The sequence below is a fragment of the Vanessa tameamea genome, chromosome 4 (assembly GCF_037043105.1).
Source record: "Vanessa tameamea isolate UH-Manoa-2023 chromosome 4, ilVanTame1 primary haplotype, whole genome shotgun sequence".
Classification (NCBI taxonomy): Eukaryota; Metazoa; Arthropoda; class Insecta; order Lepidoptera; family Nymphalidae; genus Vanessa; species Vanessa tameamea.
Genome location: NC_087312.1, coordinates 7517131 through 7535362, shown reverse-complemented (window position 1 = coordinate 7535362; position 18232 = coordinate 7517131). Strand labels below are relative to the sequence as shown.

General features: G+C 33.7%; 2 protein-coding genes across 8 annotated transcripts in view; one reads left to right on the top strand and one right to left on the bottom strand.

Annotated features, from left to right (window-relative positions):
* Positions 1-18232, bottom strand: part of LOC113394298 (tensin-1) — a 94933-nt gene that overhangs the window by 7490 nt on the left and 69211 nt on the right. For 6 of the 7 annotated variants that reach the window (XM_026631544.2, XM_026631547.2, XM_026631546.2 and 3 more), the window contains 8 exons: positions 14919-14975; positions 12944-13111; positions 12440-12627; positions 12108-12257; positions 10497-10660; positions 10200-10418; positions 9540-9716; positions 855-1458 (listed from right to left, as the gene is read on the bottom strand). In XM_026631544.2, coding sequence (XP_026487329.2) covers positions 855-1458; positions 9540-9716; positions 10200-10418; positions 10497-10660; positions 12108-12257; positions 12440-12627; positions 12944-13111; positions 14919-14975 — 1727 coding nt within the window. Of the gene's footprint in view, positions 1-854; positions 1459-9539; positions 9717-10199; positions 10419-10496; positions 10661-12107; positions 12258-12439; positions 12628-12943; positions 13112-14918; positions 14976-17365; positions 17531-18232 lie in introns of those variants that run through there. The other variant, XM_026631553.2, reaches the window with a different exon arrangement.
* The window catches only part of LOC113394492 (probable RNA methyltransferase CG11342), a 212952-nt gene that overhangs the window by 146111 nt on the left and 48609 nt on the right, over positions 1-18232 (top strand). The gene's annotated exons all lie outside the window — the stretch shown is intronic.

The window sequence follows — 18232 nt, the reverse complement described above, 5'->3', positions numbered from 1 at the left end:
ATATATTTCATTACACTTCTTCATTGACAGTGAAGTGGGTCGAGCGGAACGCGACTAAATAAATTAACCAAGCGTCCACAATGTTATTGCTCAGTCAGACTCAATACCATGTATGTCGAAATTTAGCTGAACGAAACATTATCTGCCTTTGTTTGTTCTCACGAGTCTAACGCCTAATTTGGTCAAGACGCAAATATTATCTGTAATACTAAATATCTGAGATCTGTACAATTTTAATGGTAACAATATCGGTGAATTTGTATTGAATGTTTTAGTACCTATACATTTTTATATGTATCTAATGTATGTGTTCCATTAAGTAGACCTTGAAAAAACATTTAGTTAAATAACGTTATTGATTTCGCTAAAAATACAATATCGATGTAAGGTTTTAAACGTAAACAGTTGTAGGCGGCGGGCGCGTGGCCTCCACGCCCACAACACAGGAACACATGTTTATATCTCCCACCAAATTCCCCTTCTTTTAATTATACGCTATTCATTTACTATATGGGTTAGATTTAAACCATTCTCATTATATTAATATTCATTTATAACGAAGACTCTATAAACACATGCGCAAGCAATTATTATTTGGAAATTTATTTCCGAAATGCTCTAATATAATTGCACAATTTGTATTACATATTTTAACAAAGATCTATCCAGAATAATAAAAAAAACTAATTATTTATAAACACTTATTTGAACTATATTTCTAGGAAATTAAGACTAAAATCCCTTAATCAATGATTCATGTTAAAGTAAAACATAGTTACTACATTTAGTTAAAGTTATGTAAAACTTGACTATGTTATGTATAGATTTAAAAAAAATACGACAGTTGTACTCACTTTCCATTGCGTACGGGTGAAGCTGGTGGTGGGATGGTAGTAGTCGTTGTAGTTGTGATGTCATCATGAGTAAATTTTCGGAGGGTGCGCGGTGATAGTGGTGTTCGTTGAGGATCCGGAGTTACGGTGCGCTCGTCATCATCGTCTTCGATTGCTCGATATCCTCGGTCACTGCCGAGAGCTCGACGTACCAGCTCGGGGCTGGCGAGGCGATTTGAAGCGCGAAGCATGCCAGGCCGCAAACCGGGTGCTCCGTAAGTAAATGGCGCGGAGTCAGCGCGCGCGTGATACGGTATATCAGGAGCGCGGTCGGCGTGCGACTGAGGAGCCGGCGTTGGCGGCGGATCGGGTAGAGTTCTCACTGTTCTAAGCATATCGCCCAGCAGCGCGTCCAGCTCGTCGGGCGGACTGGGGGCGGCACGCCGACCCGCCGACGATATGCCTGAATCCATTGATGCGCTGAGCGGAGAGGACGGTCCGCCGCCCGCGCGTACTACTGTCGCGTAGATGGATCCGTCCAAAGGACCGAACGTATGAGCAGCCTCCGCCCCCTCGCCCGTTTCCCCACCGGAGCCCGAACCCTCTGCACTGCCGTTATTGTCACCTGTTATCAAAGTTTCTAATATTACGAAAGAGAAAATTGCAAAATCAAGCACTCAGGTTTCAGTTTCAGCTTAAAATTAAAATGATGAACTTAGACCGGACGAATTGTCTTAAATACATTACAATGTAAACAGTTTTATTTTAATGGAAGTTACAACTTGTAGTAAGTACACTCGCTGTTTATTAACTGTTTATTGCTAGCATTGAGTAGCAGTAGTTAAAAGTACTTGGCTAGCCAGACAACATCCCTAAAAGGACTGTGTTTGATTCCCGTTACCCATATCCCGGCCGTCACCGTTGTCTCACGGAATGTCACAAAGACTCTTTCTTATTCATTCAATAGATTGTAATGATTACTTCGTGATTAATTTATTATTTAACATTCCTTACTACATTAATGCTAATTAAAGTAAATACTAGTTATCCTTAAAAGCAAACTAAACAATGCTTAAAAACGTCCTGTAATCGCTAATTGACCTATTAAATGCTAGTTCACAAAAACCGACTTTAAAAAGAAGAGGTTCTATAGGTTCTAATCTTCGACGCGTGGTTGCGTTTTTGCGACGAACATTTGGCACCAATTTCAGACAGTTTAAATTATTTTTCGTATTTACTGTTATTTTTTATTTTATATTTTTTGAAGTAGTTTTTTATTAAATGGTAAAATGTAAATATTATTCATTATGTCAAAAAACCCAGGATGCTGTCGCTAAAATGTCGTTACATAATAAAATATACTTTATTATTATAGTTTATTTTGTATCTATGCGTGAATCGTAAGTCGAGTCTTGATAACAAACAATTTTATCGAAGACTCCATACAGGTTTGTGGTTCAAGGCAATGCCTAACAAGGAAATGTCCTTTGCAAGACGTACCTTTTTGTTATTATAATCTATTCAAGATCAGATCATTGGATATGAATGTGTACACTGTAAAGTACTTTGCTAACTGCTTTGTTACAATACACACGAGCGATTATAGCCCATACGCCAGTTTTTCTCAGAACTTCAATAATTTTGTCATAAATTTTATTGCTTAAGGTCCTTAAATTTAGATCTGTAGTATATGTTTTTAGTGCTTAAGTGTATTTTTAGGGTGAAAAAGACCTCATAGGTAGGTGCGTTGTATTTGGATTTTTTTTTATTTCACTGTAATCACATCTTATGTATCTTATGAAGTGATGGAAAATTAAAAATTGGAATGTAAATTGCGGTCACAAACATGTCTTACGTATTTACAACTTAAATTATATATATAAATTAAAATGTTTATTACCTAAACGTATAAATAAACTGATTTTATGGTAAAATTATGCTCAAAATACATAAAAGATATAATTTAAACGATAATTCAAAAGAAATAGATAAAAGAGATCAAATGGCATTTTCCCGCGATTTAATGTATGTGTGTCTTCATCACTAATAAGTATCGAAGATCATTTTCTACTTCTCGGAATTCGTGAAAATATTCAAATTAGAATCAGGATTTTAATTCGAAACAAATCTAAATATAAAGTTGTCAATAACGCGATCAGCATAAAGTTATCAACGTCGGTGTGACCGTCACCATCGAGATGTTATAGGGAAGATACGGTTATTTCTGTGATCTTCACAAAAATAACACGGTAACCGTCAAGCGAGGGATACTCTTACGAAATGAACGCCAGCGCTTCGCCGACGCAGGAAGAGGATGTGCGACGCTTGACCTGCCAATTCTTATGCACCATTTGCTATATTTTAATATGAACTAAAAATACATAAAAACTATAGTTTGATGCAAAATATCAAATAACATATTTTTATTTGAAAATATATATAAGCTATAAGTATATGAGTATTTCAATTTATGTAGCTGGATCTTTTAAGGAATAAATTATTTTACACAGCTGGTTCGAGAACTTAAAGTTTTAAGAAACTGGTTCCTAAGCAACTCACTGTCTAAACGAGACGCTTGTATACAGAGTGTATTAAAAATAATGTCATTGCAAATTAATAAAATATTTTCTTAAATCTCCCGCTGAGCACACGAAAACATGTCTACGGTTATTAATGATGAACCCGGCAAAGGTCACTATGATTAATTTATGACGACCGTTGTTCGTTAACTAATGAAAATTAGCGTGACCATGATATTCGGATGTCTCATGTTGGAGATTATTGATTACACGGGTATTGAAAGGGACATTGCTCTATTTAACTGTAACATCAAATTAGATCCAGAGTATTCGCTAGTTAGTAGTTGTAAGTATAAAATTTGTTTATAAATTTGCGGATGACTATTACACAATCACGCCAGAAGTAATCCGAATGAAATTTAGCACAGACTAAATATTATAGTCTGGAATAGAACACAGGTTACTTTTATATCGGATAATTGTAATAATTGTTTGTTTTTGTTTTGTTTTTCAGAGCAAGGGATTGATATGAGATTTTGTATAGTGATTTGATAGCATAAAGACATTTTTTTTTTGTAATCGATAAAGTCTACTGAACGAAATTTAGTAATGTATTTATAATCAGAAACATTTTTTATCCAGGAGTAATATTAGCTGTGTATAATTCCAAAAATGTTAAGATTTTAACCTGAAATAAGGTGGAACAAACCAGGAGAAAAAGCGAGCTGCGGTCGCTGAAAAATGATCCTTGATGATGAATATCAAATTATGCATATAAAAATTGTTTTTAGCAAACAGAAAAATGTACGCGGGCCTATTTATCTCTCTTTTAATAAATATGGCACAACAGCAGATTTTTATATCAAATATAAGTTGGAAATGGTGAAAAATTCGGACGCACGGACGGTTCTTCTCAGGTCCGAGGTGCTAAATTCCGAACCGGTGGTAGATTTTTGACAATCAATAAGCAAGTGTAAACACTTCTATATTGAATAAAGATTTTTGATTTGATTTGATTTGATTTGATTTGCAACTTCGAAAAGTCAATGCAAGCTGTGGGATCGAACTTGTAGTCCAACAGTCTCGACCCTCAATAATTGCGGCTTCCATTTTAATGTTAATTAATATAAATAAATAAACTTTAAAATTACACAATGTCAGATGAAGGATATTTGTCACAAACTGAATGTTGTGAGGGCACAGCCGCGGGTTCGGCTAGTAATTCACAGATATCGAAATGCGTAATAAGGCCGCATTTGGCATTAAATTTATTTTAAAAGATCAATCTGTGTGACACTACTACTGTCTACCGGCAAAAGGCATTTTAAAACATGTTTATTTTTTTGGTTGTGTACCTATCACGTGGAAACATGTACGTGGTTTTTTTTTAAAATATAACATGCTGGGCTATGCGGTTTCAAACATATTGAGTTGATAGTTGATGAGTTCATTGGGATACAGTGAGCCAAATTGGCAGCTGTTAATGGTTATTGCTTTTCTCGTTGGGGTCAGTTGGGTTATACCTCTATGACTTCCCTCAATAAACGGACTATCTAATGTAAAAAGATTTAATGAAGTCTGGCTGTTTCTGGGATTAGAGTGTGCTTTAGTCCGTACATTTCGTAACATAGATAACGAAAATAAACTAACGTACATATAGTCTGTGTCAATAAATAAAGCCGCAGGGCTCATCTGTACAAATTGTAAATGTATCAGACGTCTTTCGGCAAAGTGTAATGTGGCGTCGGACTCTACATTGTAATGGGCATTAATGATTTGAACAAAATTCCGTGGTTAGACCGTAATCTGCGCGAAGGTGAGCGTGCGTTCGTGACGGCTTCCAATGATGTCATCGCGGCGCTCCACCTTGTGTTTCTACGAAACTCTAAGCTCTGCATTATTACTCAACCTTATCCCAAAACCACTCTACGTCCGTCGGTCGAACTTCGAGTTCAAAACCGGTTCACGTGTCTTCCTTTTGCGAAATATTCATTTTTATCACATCTTCAAAATATATGGTCCTTCGTTTCAAGATTTTCGTAATGGATAAGGTAATATTCAAGTTTATGTTAATTTACAACAAAGTTACGAAGTTAATAAGGTAATAACATAACTTTTAGTGGACAATGATTATAATGAGATTACAAATAGTAATTAAAAAAAAATCATACGGTATTAAAATTAAAATTTATATTTTCATAAATTTCGTTGATAATAAATTATTGAATTTAATTTTCTTATATCATATTTAAATGATTATAAATATTTTGCTAAATTAACGACTTGTTCGATTAACTGAGTTCATTGTAATTTTAACATTAAACTTACAAACATTTAATTAAAACAGTAACACTTGTAACATTTCATAATCTGACACTATTTTATAAGTATACAAGTAACATTCTAAGCTTGTCAAAACATTACGAGTATTACAAACAAAATAACTAAAATGGAAATACAGTTAACAATCCTTATTATCAGTGTTTCGCTCACCTGTTTCTAGGACAGTCATTGCTTATATCAATCATTGAACCGGTTCGACAAACTGCATACAAATACAGAGAAAATGAATGAAAGTACCTCCTATTCGAGATAAAGATTAATTGTCATTTAATAAACTATAATTAATTGAAAACGAAAGCAGCGTCGTGACACACATGTTATAATCGAGACGGGACGAGACGTGTACAAGTAATGCACTAGAATTAATGACTGCTAGGTTAGTGTGAGGCTGAGCTTCAATGAAAAATGCAGTTGTCGTTATATTCGTCGTGTTTCGCTCGGTTTTACTATTCATTGACAACTTCGTTGTATGTATTGATTACAAATGTTCATAATTTCAACAGTACATCGTACTGTATACACTTTTATTTTAAATTGAAATTTATTGTTTATTTAGTAAAACATCGTAGTTTATTTTAAACATTAATAAATGGCTTATATTACTTATTAATATTACTTTTTTCCTAATCATATTTAAAATTGGAACCTCAAATTCGTATCACCAAAACTATAAACATAAATATGTAGTATTTCAATAAGGTTTAATACGTGAATTTTAAATTAAGATCACGAGTTAAAGTCTACACAAACATTGATGAATTTTATATGTTTATATTCCCTTCGTGGTTGGCAGTAAAACTGTGTGTGACGGATGAAATTCTGGCACACTTATAACCTTGCAGCTTAGTGGAATAAGCCTACACCTTCTCCATAAAAATTTAGATTTTGGATTCATATTTTATTTCTGTTTATAAAATTTATTTATTTAATTTTATTGTCTACCAACAAACAGTCAACCCATGAGCTAGGCAGATGGCGAAAGCGACAAATGCTTAAAGAATATCTAACAGCTTAAGAAAAACTAACAGAAATAATAGAAAACACATTTTTTAAATCCTTTAAGTTTGTATGTATACTATAAACGACATATCTATGCATAATTGCTTGTTTGACATCATTTGTCCAAATTAACATTAACCACGACGAAATTTAAACTGCAAATATTATTTACAAATCATGACAATTTGTTACTTAGTAATATACTAGTACAAAAACGAATTATAATGCATAACAGGTTTGCGTCTCCGCTAATAAGTACTCATTCGATTGGATTAATTCATACAGGTTTTTTATAATAATTAAATGTATGTACTTATACTATGTACAATAGCACAAGACATATAAGTATTTCGATGTAGTGTGTAAATCCATACTAGTTATACTATATGAAATAAAATGGACTTGAATTAACCGAAACTTATTTCAAAATTTAAGAAAACATTATGAATAATTATTATATTAGTAAGACTGTGATCGGTGATAAGTGGATGGTGATCGGTGGATCATGGTGAAATGGAAATCGGTGGAACAATTAAGGGCACATCTGATGGGTGAATGGACCTCCATCAGCTATACGCCACGGTGGTCAATTAAGCGGCCGCATCGTGACAGCGGAACGCCATCCGATTGAACACTCGAATAATAAAATCCGTTCACCATAGCTGGGACCACTGACAGTAACCATTGTATAATGTAACTAATTTCGTTACGTCTTTCAACTCTTACGCGAGTTGTGCTCGTTTATTTTTGACATAATGTGCTACTAACAATTGTTTGAGAATTCAAATTGAAGTCGCTATTTTCATCGACATTTCTGAGATCAACTACAGCTAAACTTTAGTAATGTAATAGAAATATTTAATATATCTTTGAAATAATCAGCTTTACTTACCAGATTTATAAAAAAAAACAACAAAACTATAAATCAGCTGATCCAGCGATGTTCACTTCGATGTGTTATCGTAATTCAACTGTTTCTATTATTATATTATATTTTCGTATAAATGTGTGTCATTGTGTTGATAATATATTATCACTGATAAAAGAGGATTTACGAAATAGATAATATTCGTGGCGCACTGATTAGTGTCGGCGTGAGACTGGGCGGGCGGCGCGGCGCGGCGGCGAACATCACTAAAATAGCTTCGCACCTGCAACTGCTACACTACCGCTAACAGCTTTGTCAACTATTATAATGACATGTCGACACTATACATTTCCACTCATGCAGATGTGGGCCATTGCGGTGTCCGGTTTTGTTTAATTAAGAAATCTTCGATGGATATGATGGTAGCACTTTATCATAAACTATATCCGTATGGAAAATAATTTTTTTATATATTTTCACGAATTATTATTAGTTTTCTAGATGTATTTCTATAATAATCCATGGTAATATAACAAGGGTGAGGTAAATAAAATGTAAAAATTTTGTAGACTGTATCCATATAGTTTTTGAATCTGAAAAGGCACAATAGCTCAACGATACAGGCGCTTGCGATGTGAAAGTTAGGAAAGGATCCTGACCCCTTGGGCTATTATTGTACACACTTCTAAGACGAGCTTTATGCTAAAGGGGAAAGTAGGAGTTTAAGTCATTCTTCGAATAATGTTAATTGCATTGCTAATAATTGTTGAACAATACGAAAGATATAAGTACATATTATATTGATGGTAACATAACTATGTAATACTCTCAATAACAATAGCGGAATAGTTGATATTTTTACTATATATGTTATGAGAGTTAGTAGAACATTTTGCAAATCGTTGATTTCTTGCATCCTATTGCTAACCCTTCGTTAGTAAGAAAATCATTCTTCTTTTATAGTTCGAGGTTAATTAATAATTAATATTATTTCATCTATATAACTTTGTTTTGATATTAATAATAATTTAACATTTATAATAACATAATAATACTATGGTTTTTTTTTTTATTTATTTTTATAATGATATCAATGATTTGTTAAGTAATAAATTAATCATTACACTTAGCTATTACAATTAACAGTATTTTTTATATCTTTATTATTTGGTGTTAGTGATTGTTAATAATCCGAATAAATAATTTGTTATCAAGAAATGAAAAAACAAAAATATATTTTATATTCTTAACAGGCCAATATGATATTGCTTGCGTCTGTACGTGGATAAACACAGTTACCTAGTGAAATAGTTAACTCCTTGACAAAATATTATGTTATGTTAAAAATATATATCTATGATTTGTCAGGCGTAATATCATTGCGGTACGTGTCTTTTAGGATGGTGAACGTTCAACGACTCAGTTCAACCAAAATAAACAGCAAGCAACGGATGTGAAGCTAATAAAACTTAAGTTAACTACCGCGGAGCAGAGTTCTTGTTGTAAAAAGTTTTACTCTAATGTTCAAGTTCAACGTTCAACAGTACTATTCCATATATTATTCCAATCTAACATGACATTTAAACGATATTTTTATTTAACCATGATTTAATCACATTATAAATTATTTTATTTTGCCATAATTATCACTTAAATTGTGACGAGAAATCATAATATTTTCATTTACATTTTAAAATAACGGATATTAACAGTATAGTATATGATTATAGAAATTGCCTCAAAACTTTTATTAAAAGAGATTTTAGAAGAAAAAAGCGACAAAGTTTTACTTTTTTTATGTGTAGTGACTTGCATCATTTGTTATAAATAAAATAAACATCGATGTTCAACGTACGGAACCAATTTAAACTCGAAACATTTTTTAAGTAAAATGATCGTAATAGGCTCACGGTATGGTTACTTCATTTCTTACCAATTTTCGAGTTAAAATAGCTTTATTCAGTAAAAGGAGCTTACCTGGATCATCATCGGTGATCGTAGAGAGTGGTCGCAGATGTTCGAGCGAGTCGGCGCGAGCGAGTGCGTCGGGCGCCGCACGCAGCGGGGCCGCGGGGGTGGGGGCGGGTGTCGCGCCGCCCGACCCGCCGCGAGCGAACACCAGCTCTACCGCTCCGTCGCTCGGAAACGACAGGTCTGTTTGAAGAGAGGAATGTCAATAGGTATTTCGAGTATATGTATACTGTTGGAATTGTTTTACTGTCTAATATTGCAATCGAATAAAATTGGAGTCTCTTATCATACAATTATCTACAATTAAGTAATATGGGTTATCACTTATCTATTTACAAGGACAAAGTAAGAATACTGTCAGTGTTGAACTGCTGAAAATTGAAATATATATATATGCTCGTCCGACAACAAACTCCATAAAAAAAATGTATGTTTATGTGTTTACGTTTTACCACAAAATTTAAATTAATCATTATATTTAAATATTATGTTTTATCATGGCACCTTGATAATATATAAAAACAATAATTCAGCATTTCCTCACCCTTTTAAAACTAGAGGAATATTAAAAGTGAAAAATCAAAGAGTGCGTATTATTAGTGTATTTAGTCGATAGTTTTATTACAGTCACTAAGTAAGCAGGGAGGGCATGTGCCAAAGATTTACCGTGCACAGCGTGGTCAAGTTGTTGCTTAGTAAAAGAGAGGGTGTGGTCCGCAACAGCGCAGGTGTGGAACTGACAGGCGAAGACCAGGTGTCGTTGAGGATTGTGCGCGTGCGTATGCGCATGCGCAGGTCTCCGATACGCGCGCACCAGAACGTCACCTCGTAGTGCAAGCCGACCCACACCTACAGTCCATCCACCGCCGTTGACCATGTACAATCCTAGAATAAAAATCGATATATAATATCGTTTACGTATCCAAAATATCTATCTAATATATCCTCAGAGTTAGAGCATACCTGACGTGTAGACGCAGTTGTAGTTTTCGTATATCTTCAGGAAGGCGATTGTTGGAGTGGTCGGCGCTGCCAGTGAGCCGGCCACGCTCACATGCGTCAGATGCAGTGGCGCCGCGTTCACTCGGATCTGACCAGCCAGCAAGCCCGCAAACGTGTCTATGTATCTAGAACCAAAAACTTTGTTACATTAAATAGCTCACAGGACAATAATATATAGCCGGAATACATGTGGCCTAACTATAGAGAATTACATAGTAGTAATGTATGCAAAATATCACGTGTGTGATCTTTTAAATAACGTTTTAAAATAATGTTATCGTACTTAGATTGTTGAGATCAAATAAATAAATTAGACGAAGTTGCCGTCAATGAACTTTGAAAAGTTAGAACATCATAAAGAATATTTAAAAAAATTACTGTTTCTATTTAAGGCAAAGAAATTGAAATTCCTTCCAATATGTTATTGTTCTTATTTATTGGCGGTAATCAAGTCATTAACTGCCCGAACCTACGGTAAGAGTTGAGAAATTCATTCCTTCTCGTGCACTCTAATAATACTTAATGGAACTTATAATTACGATGCCAGCATCTCGTTGAACTTGCCAAAATTGTTTTCGACAGACGAAAATCGGAAATTGCGAGTGGTTAAAAATGTAAATACTCGTGATGGGAACCGTTACTTATTCGAATTTGAAACTGTATGATTATCACTAAAAGTTTGTATGAAAACTTTCCGTCGACTAAATTTTTATTAGCATAAATAATAATTGTCTCTTATAATAGATACAATACTCTCACCGAAACAAGATTTTATGCTATATGTATAAAGATTGTTGTTGGTAGTATGGTGGTAGTATCTAAGTATCTTCAGGATATATAGACTTCGACTCCGCTTGACCGATTATCATGAAAATTAGCACATTTATGCATGTATGTATTTTTATAGAAAATAGGTGTTCCCACTACCGCATCAACTGATATACCATTTAACCGATACTTCAACCGACCACAAAATGAATTAATTCAAGAAATTTACAGTCAATATCTGCTGTAGTTGTATAGTATATAACAGATCGCCAATTTATACTTGAAACTAAGTGGGCCATGGACAGTTTAGTGAGCACTGTGTACATATTTGGTATGTAACAGTATAAATAACTACAAACGTAGCTTACTGCAATATATTTAACTTTCATACAATACAGAACAAGTCAGTTAGGAATATTTGCGACTAAGGCTGCGCATATTCCACATTATAAGTTATAAGTAACGCTCGCGCCACAGCCTCATTAGGTGAACGGCGGGAGAAGCAGAGCGGAATACTGATGAGTTTGAGGTAGCTTAACTCTTTTTATAGATCTATAAAGCTGTAAGTACCGATTTCGTGTAAGTCTTTCGACGATTGTAGATATAATACTTTAGATAACATGCAGCCATAAAATTGTTACAATGAAAACTTTTATTAATGTGTAGATTATAAAATAAAATAGAATATTAAATTAACAAATAACTTTGCGTGCAATTCTAAGGATTATCGTGGATGTGAGATCAGTTAGGAGTATTGTCATCAAAGTAAGGTTGTGTGCTAATTGATGATGCTTTTCTAAGTACCGTTTATTGGAAGGCAGGTGGAAAACAGGGACTCTGTCGTCGAGATAGCGTCGCATCGCATAGCGGTCGAGCGCGTGTTCCGGAGCACCGCAAATCGCAGAATAATGCATGTAGGCTGCCACTAGTACTCCTAGGCGCTCCCGATTACCCCTAAAATGTTTGAATTATATTTAATTTATAGTTGAATTAGTGAACTATAATAGATAGTTTAAAAATTTGAGCGGTAGACTATATTTCAATGCTGGATAGAAATAGTATAGATAGAATTTACTTTTAATGTTAAATTAAAGTATTTTATTTATTAGCGTTGTTTTTAAGATATTGTTACTAACCAAGCTAGTAGAATCGCGACATTCTTCGGATGTGCTGCCAGCCAGCTTTCGATGTGCTTACAGGCGGCGCAAAGACGCTCAAGTGGCGGCGCCAGGTCTCCTGCCCAGCCCAGTGACCGCGCACGACCAAACACGCCACGTGCCGTGCGACCATCGCCACTACTATCGTTGCCACTAACTTCAAATACCTGAAGTTGAATAAAATTTAGAAATTATTTAATATTATCAAATGCAGTGACTTTGGTGCTGGTCTAGTGCATAAAAGTTTAGGTTTAAGCTGAAAGAACAATTAAATACTTATAATATTGAAGTAACAAAAAATTTGTGATATGTTGGCTTCGAATTTGATCAACACATTTTACGATGATTTGCTTCATTGCAGCGTACAACTAGATTTTTTATTACACGTTAACCAGTAGAAAAAATATCTATACATAAATCATAGAAATCCAAGTTAAAGAAATCATTGAGATCAAAATTACATAATATGTCCTGTATACTAACCATGTAATGTTCACCATGTTTATTGTTCAGCATATGAGCAGCCTGGGCCTCTGCTTGGGCATCTCTGTCTGGTAGGTGGAGTGCGAGCATACGTTCCGCCACGTAACACAAATCCAGACGCGAGCCTCCACCTCCTGGACCCGGGTAGCTCACTGAGCGAGTACCTCCCTGAAAAGAACAAAACATAAACATAAAACAAATGTGTAAAAATCTCGACTGTTACTTATGATCAACACAACATTAACAGCCTGTAAATTTCCCACTGCTGGGCCAAGGCCTCCTCTCCCTTTGAGGAGAAGCTTTTGGAGCCTATTTCAATTCGGGTTGGTGGATACACATGTGGCAGAATTTCATTGAAATTAGACACGTGCAGGTTTCCTCACAAAGTTTTCCTTCACCGCTGAGCACGAGATTATAAACACAAATTAAGCACATGAAAATTCAGTGGTGCTTGCCTAGGTATGAAACCGCAATCGATTAAGATGCACGCGTTCTAACCACTGGGCCATTTCGGCTCTATATTTTTTAAATCATATAAATTATTGATCAACAGCGATATTAATTGGAAGTTATATAATATATAATAATATAGAGGTACCTATATTATAAAGCCAATGAGTTTGTTTAAACGTGTAAATATCAAGACCTACCAAGCCGATTTGCAAAAAAAAGTGTTTGATAGCCTATATTGAAAAAGATACTAACGACTAGTGATGTTGTTAACTTAAAAGAGAGGACGTAAGTACACCGATCTTTGTAAAACAATTACTATAATTATTTAAAGTTAGGACAAAAAAGTAGGTTACGTTCAAAAAGGTAGCATTACACTAAGAATATAATATACGAGCTAACAGTGAAACGCCATGATTAACTCAAGTATGTTTATGTGAGATCAAACACGCAAGTTGTAGGCGCGACATAATTTTGTGAAAGTGACACAAAGTGTGCGTAGGCGCAGAGCAAATGCATTGCGTTATACAATTTTCCGTAATGCAGTTAATCCGATTATTTTGCTCAGAGAATGAATTATTTTACGATTACAAGTTGAGCGGATTTGAAACAACTATGAAAATAGTTATATTACGAATTCGTTTGTGGAAAGAAATAACAATACTTAACTGTAAATATATTTTTATTTGCAATATCTTTAAATTTTATTTCATGTCTTAAGTTAGGTCTTAGTCTAAGTTATTTTTTAATGTCAAAGTTTAACACGCTGTTAATGTGGATGGATCATAGTAGCAACTACATTTCAAAAGCTAACCATGTCTCATAAAGATTTTAAAATTTAGTCGCAACGCTGGAAGAGTTTATGTCAGATTATGGCCTTTGTTGTCAACAATGACAGCGAGATATAACTATTCTACTCCACCGAACTAATAACTGAGTATTTAGCTTTCAAGAAATTGTCTTTATCTGTATGGTGCTCACTAAATGAGGTATTTTTGCCCCTTTCAATTATAGACACAAGAATCGATCGATAACGTTCTTAGGTAATACGATGTACAATTTTAAATTAAATAATAACTAATTTCATGAGCTTCATATGCGACAACGGTATATACTGCAATATATCACCCTAATGCCACTACTTAGGGGGCAAAACGCGTAATAACTGATACATATTTTTTCATTTATTTTCGATTATTTAAATAATTAGGTTGCTCTGAGTTTAAGTCTTCTTAACAAAATATTAATTGTAAACTTTACCGTGATATTAATTTTTCTACATGAAATTTAAAAATATACAAAAATCGTAATGATACTATGTTATATCATTTTATCAAAGAGTGCAGTATAGAAAAACACAGCCTTTGCCTATTTTTTTTATTTTTTAAGACATTTTTATTCGTGACGAAAATACCAAATTTAAAAAGTAAACAAACGACCTAGATAGAAGAATTATTTGGTGTGTAAAAACATTTGCTCTTTATAATATAAAAAAAACAAACTCATTGTTAAAGTATATACATACATGTTCCTTCGCAAAAACTGACGTCGCTGACGGCGCTGGGGCGCTGACCGCTCGTGTCTAAAACAATAAAAAAGATTTCGTTTCAAATAAACAATCCAAACATTTGAACTTATGACAGGCCAAGTAATTGTGAGATGTAAACTTAAATATGATTGCTTCAAAATATATGATTATAGATTATTAAATGGAAACAAAATTCAATCATTATTTATTTTAGTAGTGTTTTTTATTTTACAACTGTCTAAGTCGGACTAGCAAATGGACCGTCTGATTCAAGCGTTCACGTCCACCCATAGACATTGGTACTTTAAGAAATATTACTCATTCAATACATCGCTAATGCACCCTCAACTTTGATAACTAAGGAGTTCAAAATGGAACACAACAATAATAAGTAGTGCCGTTTAGGGGTGAAATAAGTAATGTGTGGGTGGTACCTATCCGGGCGAGCTTGTAGAAAGTCTTACCACCAACCCACAAATCCCACCACTTAGTAGATCCAATAAATTGCTATTCAACATCAATACTGAGAGATTAGCAAGGTTTATATTAAAAAATGGGATGAAATACATATGTATGTCATCTTGTAATTTAAATTTCCTTCAGTTATTCTATGAGTGTTGCATAAGAGGTTACTGTTATTATACCTACGACTTAACTATGAAACTAACTATTAACTGACTACCTACTCTGTTATAAGAATATAACTGACGAAACGTCAAGTCCGCCGTTTGCTTATAATAAAGTCGTGGTTAACAAACAAGATTATGTATGTACTTAATTAAAGAAACGATGCTTTTATTTTTGAATTTTGTTTAAGTTAAAGTTTAGTTTACTGGAGTTATTAATAAAATTAAAGAAACGATGCTTTTATTTTTGAATTTTGTTTAAGTTAAAGTTTAGTTTACTGGAGTTATTAATATGATCGTATGCGGGAATCACCCTTAATGTTGCTGATAAATGATGGCATCAAGATAGGTGTGGCTTAAGTGATTACTGCAGCTTATACGGAGGGTACCGTAGTTAATTATGCCGTTCCGGTGCTAGCAACATCAACGTTACTCGAAATATGTCATTTGATTTTTTATACAAGTATTTCTACGATTGTATTAAAATATTTTTATAATGCGAATGGATGAGGTTTCCGCTATTTAATAGATAATATTAAGAAATAATAAATAACATAATATGTTATGGTAAAATAAGTTATTTAAAAAGACTGTCTGTTTTCGAAATCATTTTAAGTTTTTTGTTTTTAATATTACAATTTCGAAATTTTTTATACGAAATGAATGTATGTAAACGAAAAGAAAGCAGTACAATCCGATGCATATCTTGAAGCCGAGAATCCTTTAGAATTGGCATTATCTAATCACCGAGTGGATCGCGGAGGAGCGCGCCGCGCCGTCACCGCGGGCCACTTTTAGTTTTATTGCAAATTTCACATCAATCACAATCTCAGATTTCAGCCGATATTTGTGAAGTCGTATTATCAATATAAGTGTTTCATTTCTTATAAATCTTCGTGATTTAAAAAAAATGGTATAAATAAAAACTATTTTAATCTCTCTATGAGATTGCCTTTAATGACCATTTATGATGCACCATTTTAGTCCGTTATATAATATATACTAATTTTATCAATATAAATGTTTCATACCTTATAAGTCTTTGTGATTTAGAAAAATATGTTATAAACGAAAAATAAACGTTAATATTAATATTCCTTATGAGGTCTCGATACTTATTGACCATATGTGGTGTTTTTTGTGAATCAGGTAGGTGGACGGACAAATTTGCCAACTGATGGTAAATGGTCACTACCACCCTAAATAGTTACCAGAAATAACTAAGATGTTAAGCATCTTGTGCCTGTAGTTACACTGGGTCACTCACGTTTCAAACCGGAACGTAACAATACCAAGTATTACTGTTTGGCGGTAAAATATATAGGTAGTAAGTGTTTGGTACCAACCTAGACAGTCTTGCAAACAAAGCCCTACCACCAAGTAAATGTACCAATGAACTAAGTATGTACCATTTTTATTCGTTATGTAATATATTTACAGTTTATTTAATTTTAATTTTATTTTCAGTAGGACCACCAACAGTAGATCACATGAAAAAACAAAATTACATTTCAAGATTACCTTGACAAATGTTCTACTGTTTACGAAGTTAGGTCGTCTCACCATGCACTATCACATTATACAATATATATTAAGAAAATAAATTAAACATAATCAATGATTACAGATGAGAATTATAATACATTTTTTTTAAACTAATAAATATTAATTAATAATACCAATAAAATATACCATAGAATTAGAAATGATCACAAATAAAATTCTTTATGTTTGCTTGGCATAATAGCGCAAGTATTTTGCTATTACTTTTCCAATCTTTCCTTACACGTATCTACTATCTACTCACGAAACACACACCATTGCTTTCTTCTGCTGTTTGTTAATAGCTCGAGGGTTTCTGGTGGGCCCGCGCTGTAGGTAAAAAGCTGCACGCCACAACGCGAATGCGAGGCGATGTAGCGCGCGCGCTGCCTCTGCCTCGCGCGCGGTCGGTACCCGCGGTCGCATTTTTCACCTTACGTTACGTTGCTTCCGTATTGTTATTTATACAAATAATCATTGTATATTTAGCTCTAATTTTATATTAATATAATGTAATACGAAAAACAAGGACACATTCAAACTTTTATTAATCCATTAATATTCTTATAATTCGTTCAGTAGTCATTTACGCTTTATTAAATAGTGATTTAAACAGTTATAGCTCAGCCATAGTTGGAACGTAAAAATTCTCTTTGAAGGTACCGAAGATGATTCGTTCTGTTACATCCCTGCAATGATAGTATTAATAATGATTTGGCGCTGATTAAGCAACTTTAAATTTCTAAACAATTATATTCTATTAACAAAAGTTCAGTTCGATTTTGATCGCGGATCCATAAACACTTGCCGAGTTTCCTATCCAATAGTTATTTTGTTCAAATTTATTTGTGCTAATAAAATATTATTTTTTTAAAAAGACTCGAGTTTTTCTCGTGATAACAGTTCGAAGCAGACAGTGAGTGTACACACAGGGAATCGCCTGAGGGCATGCGCTCCTGCACTGCGGCATCCCACATGTAACACTAACCTTGCCAAATTCTATATATTCAATTTTATATTAAATAAAGTATTTATTGGCAACAAATAAATATATATTTAAAAAAAAAAATTATACATTAAAAACATAACTTATTACAAATTAAATTTTATTTTGTATATTAGAGTAAATTTATTGTTTTAAAG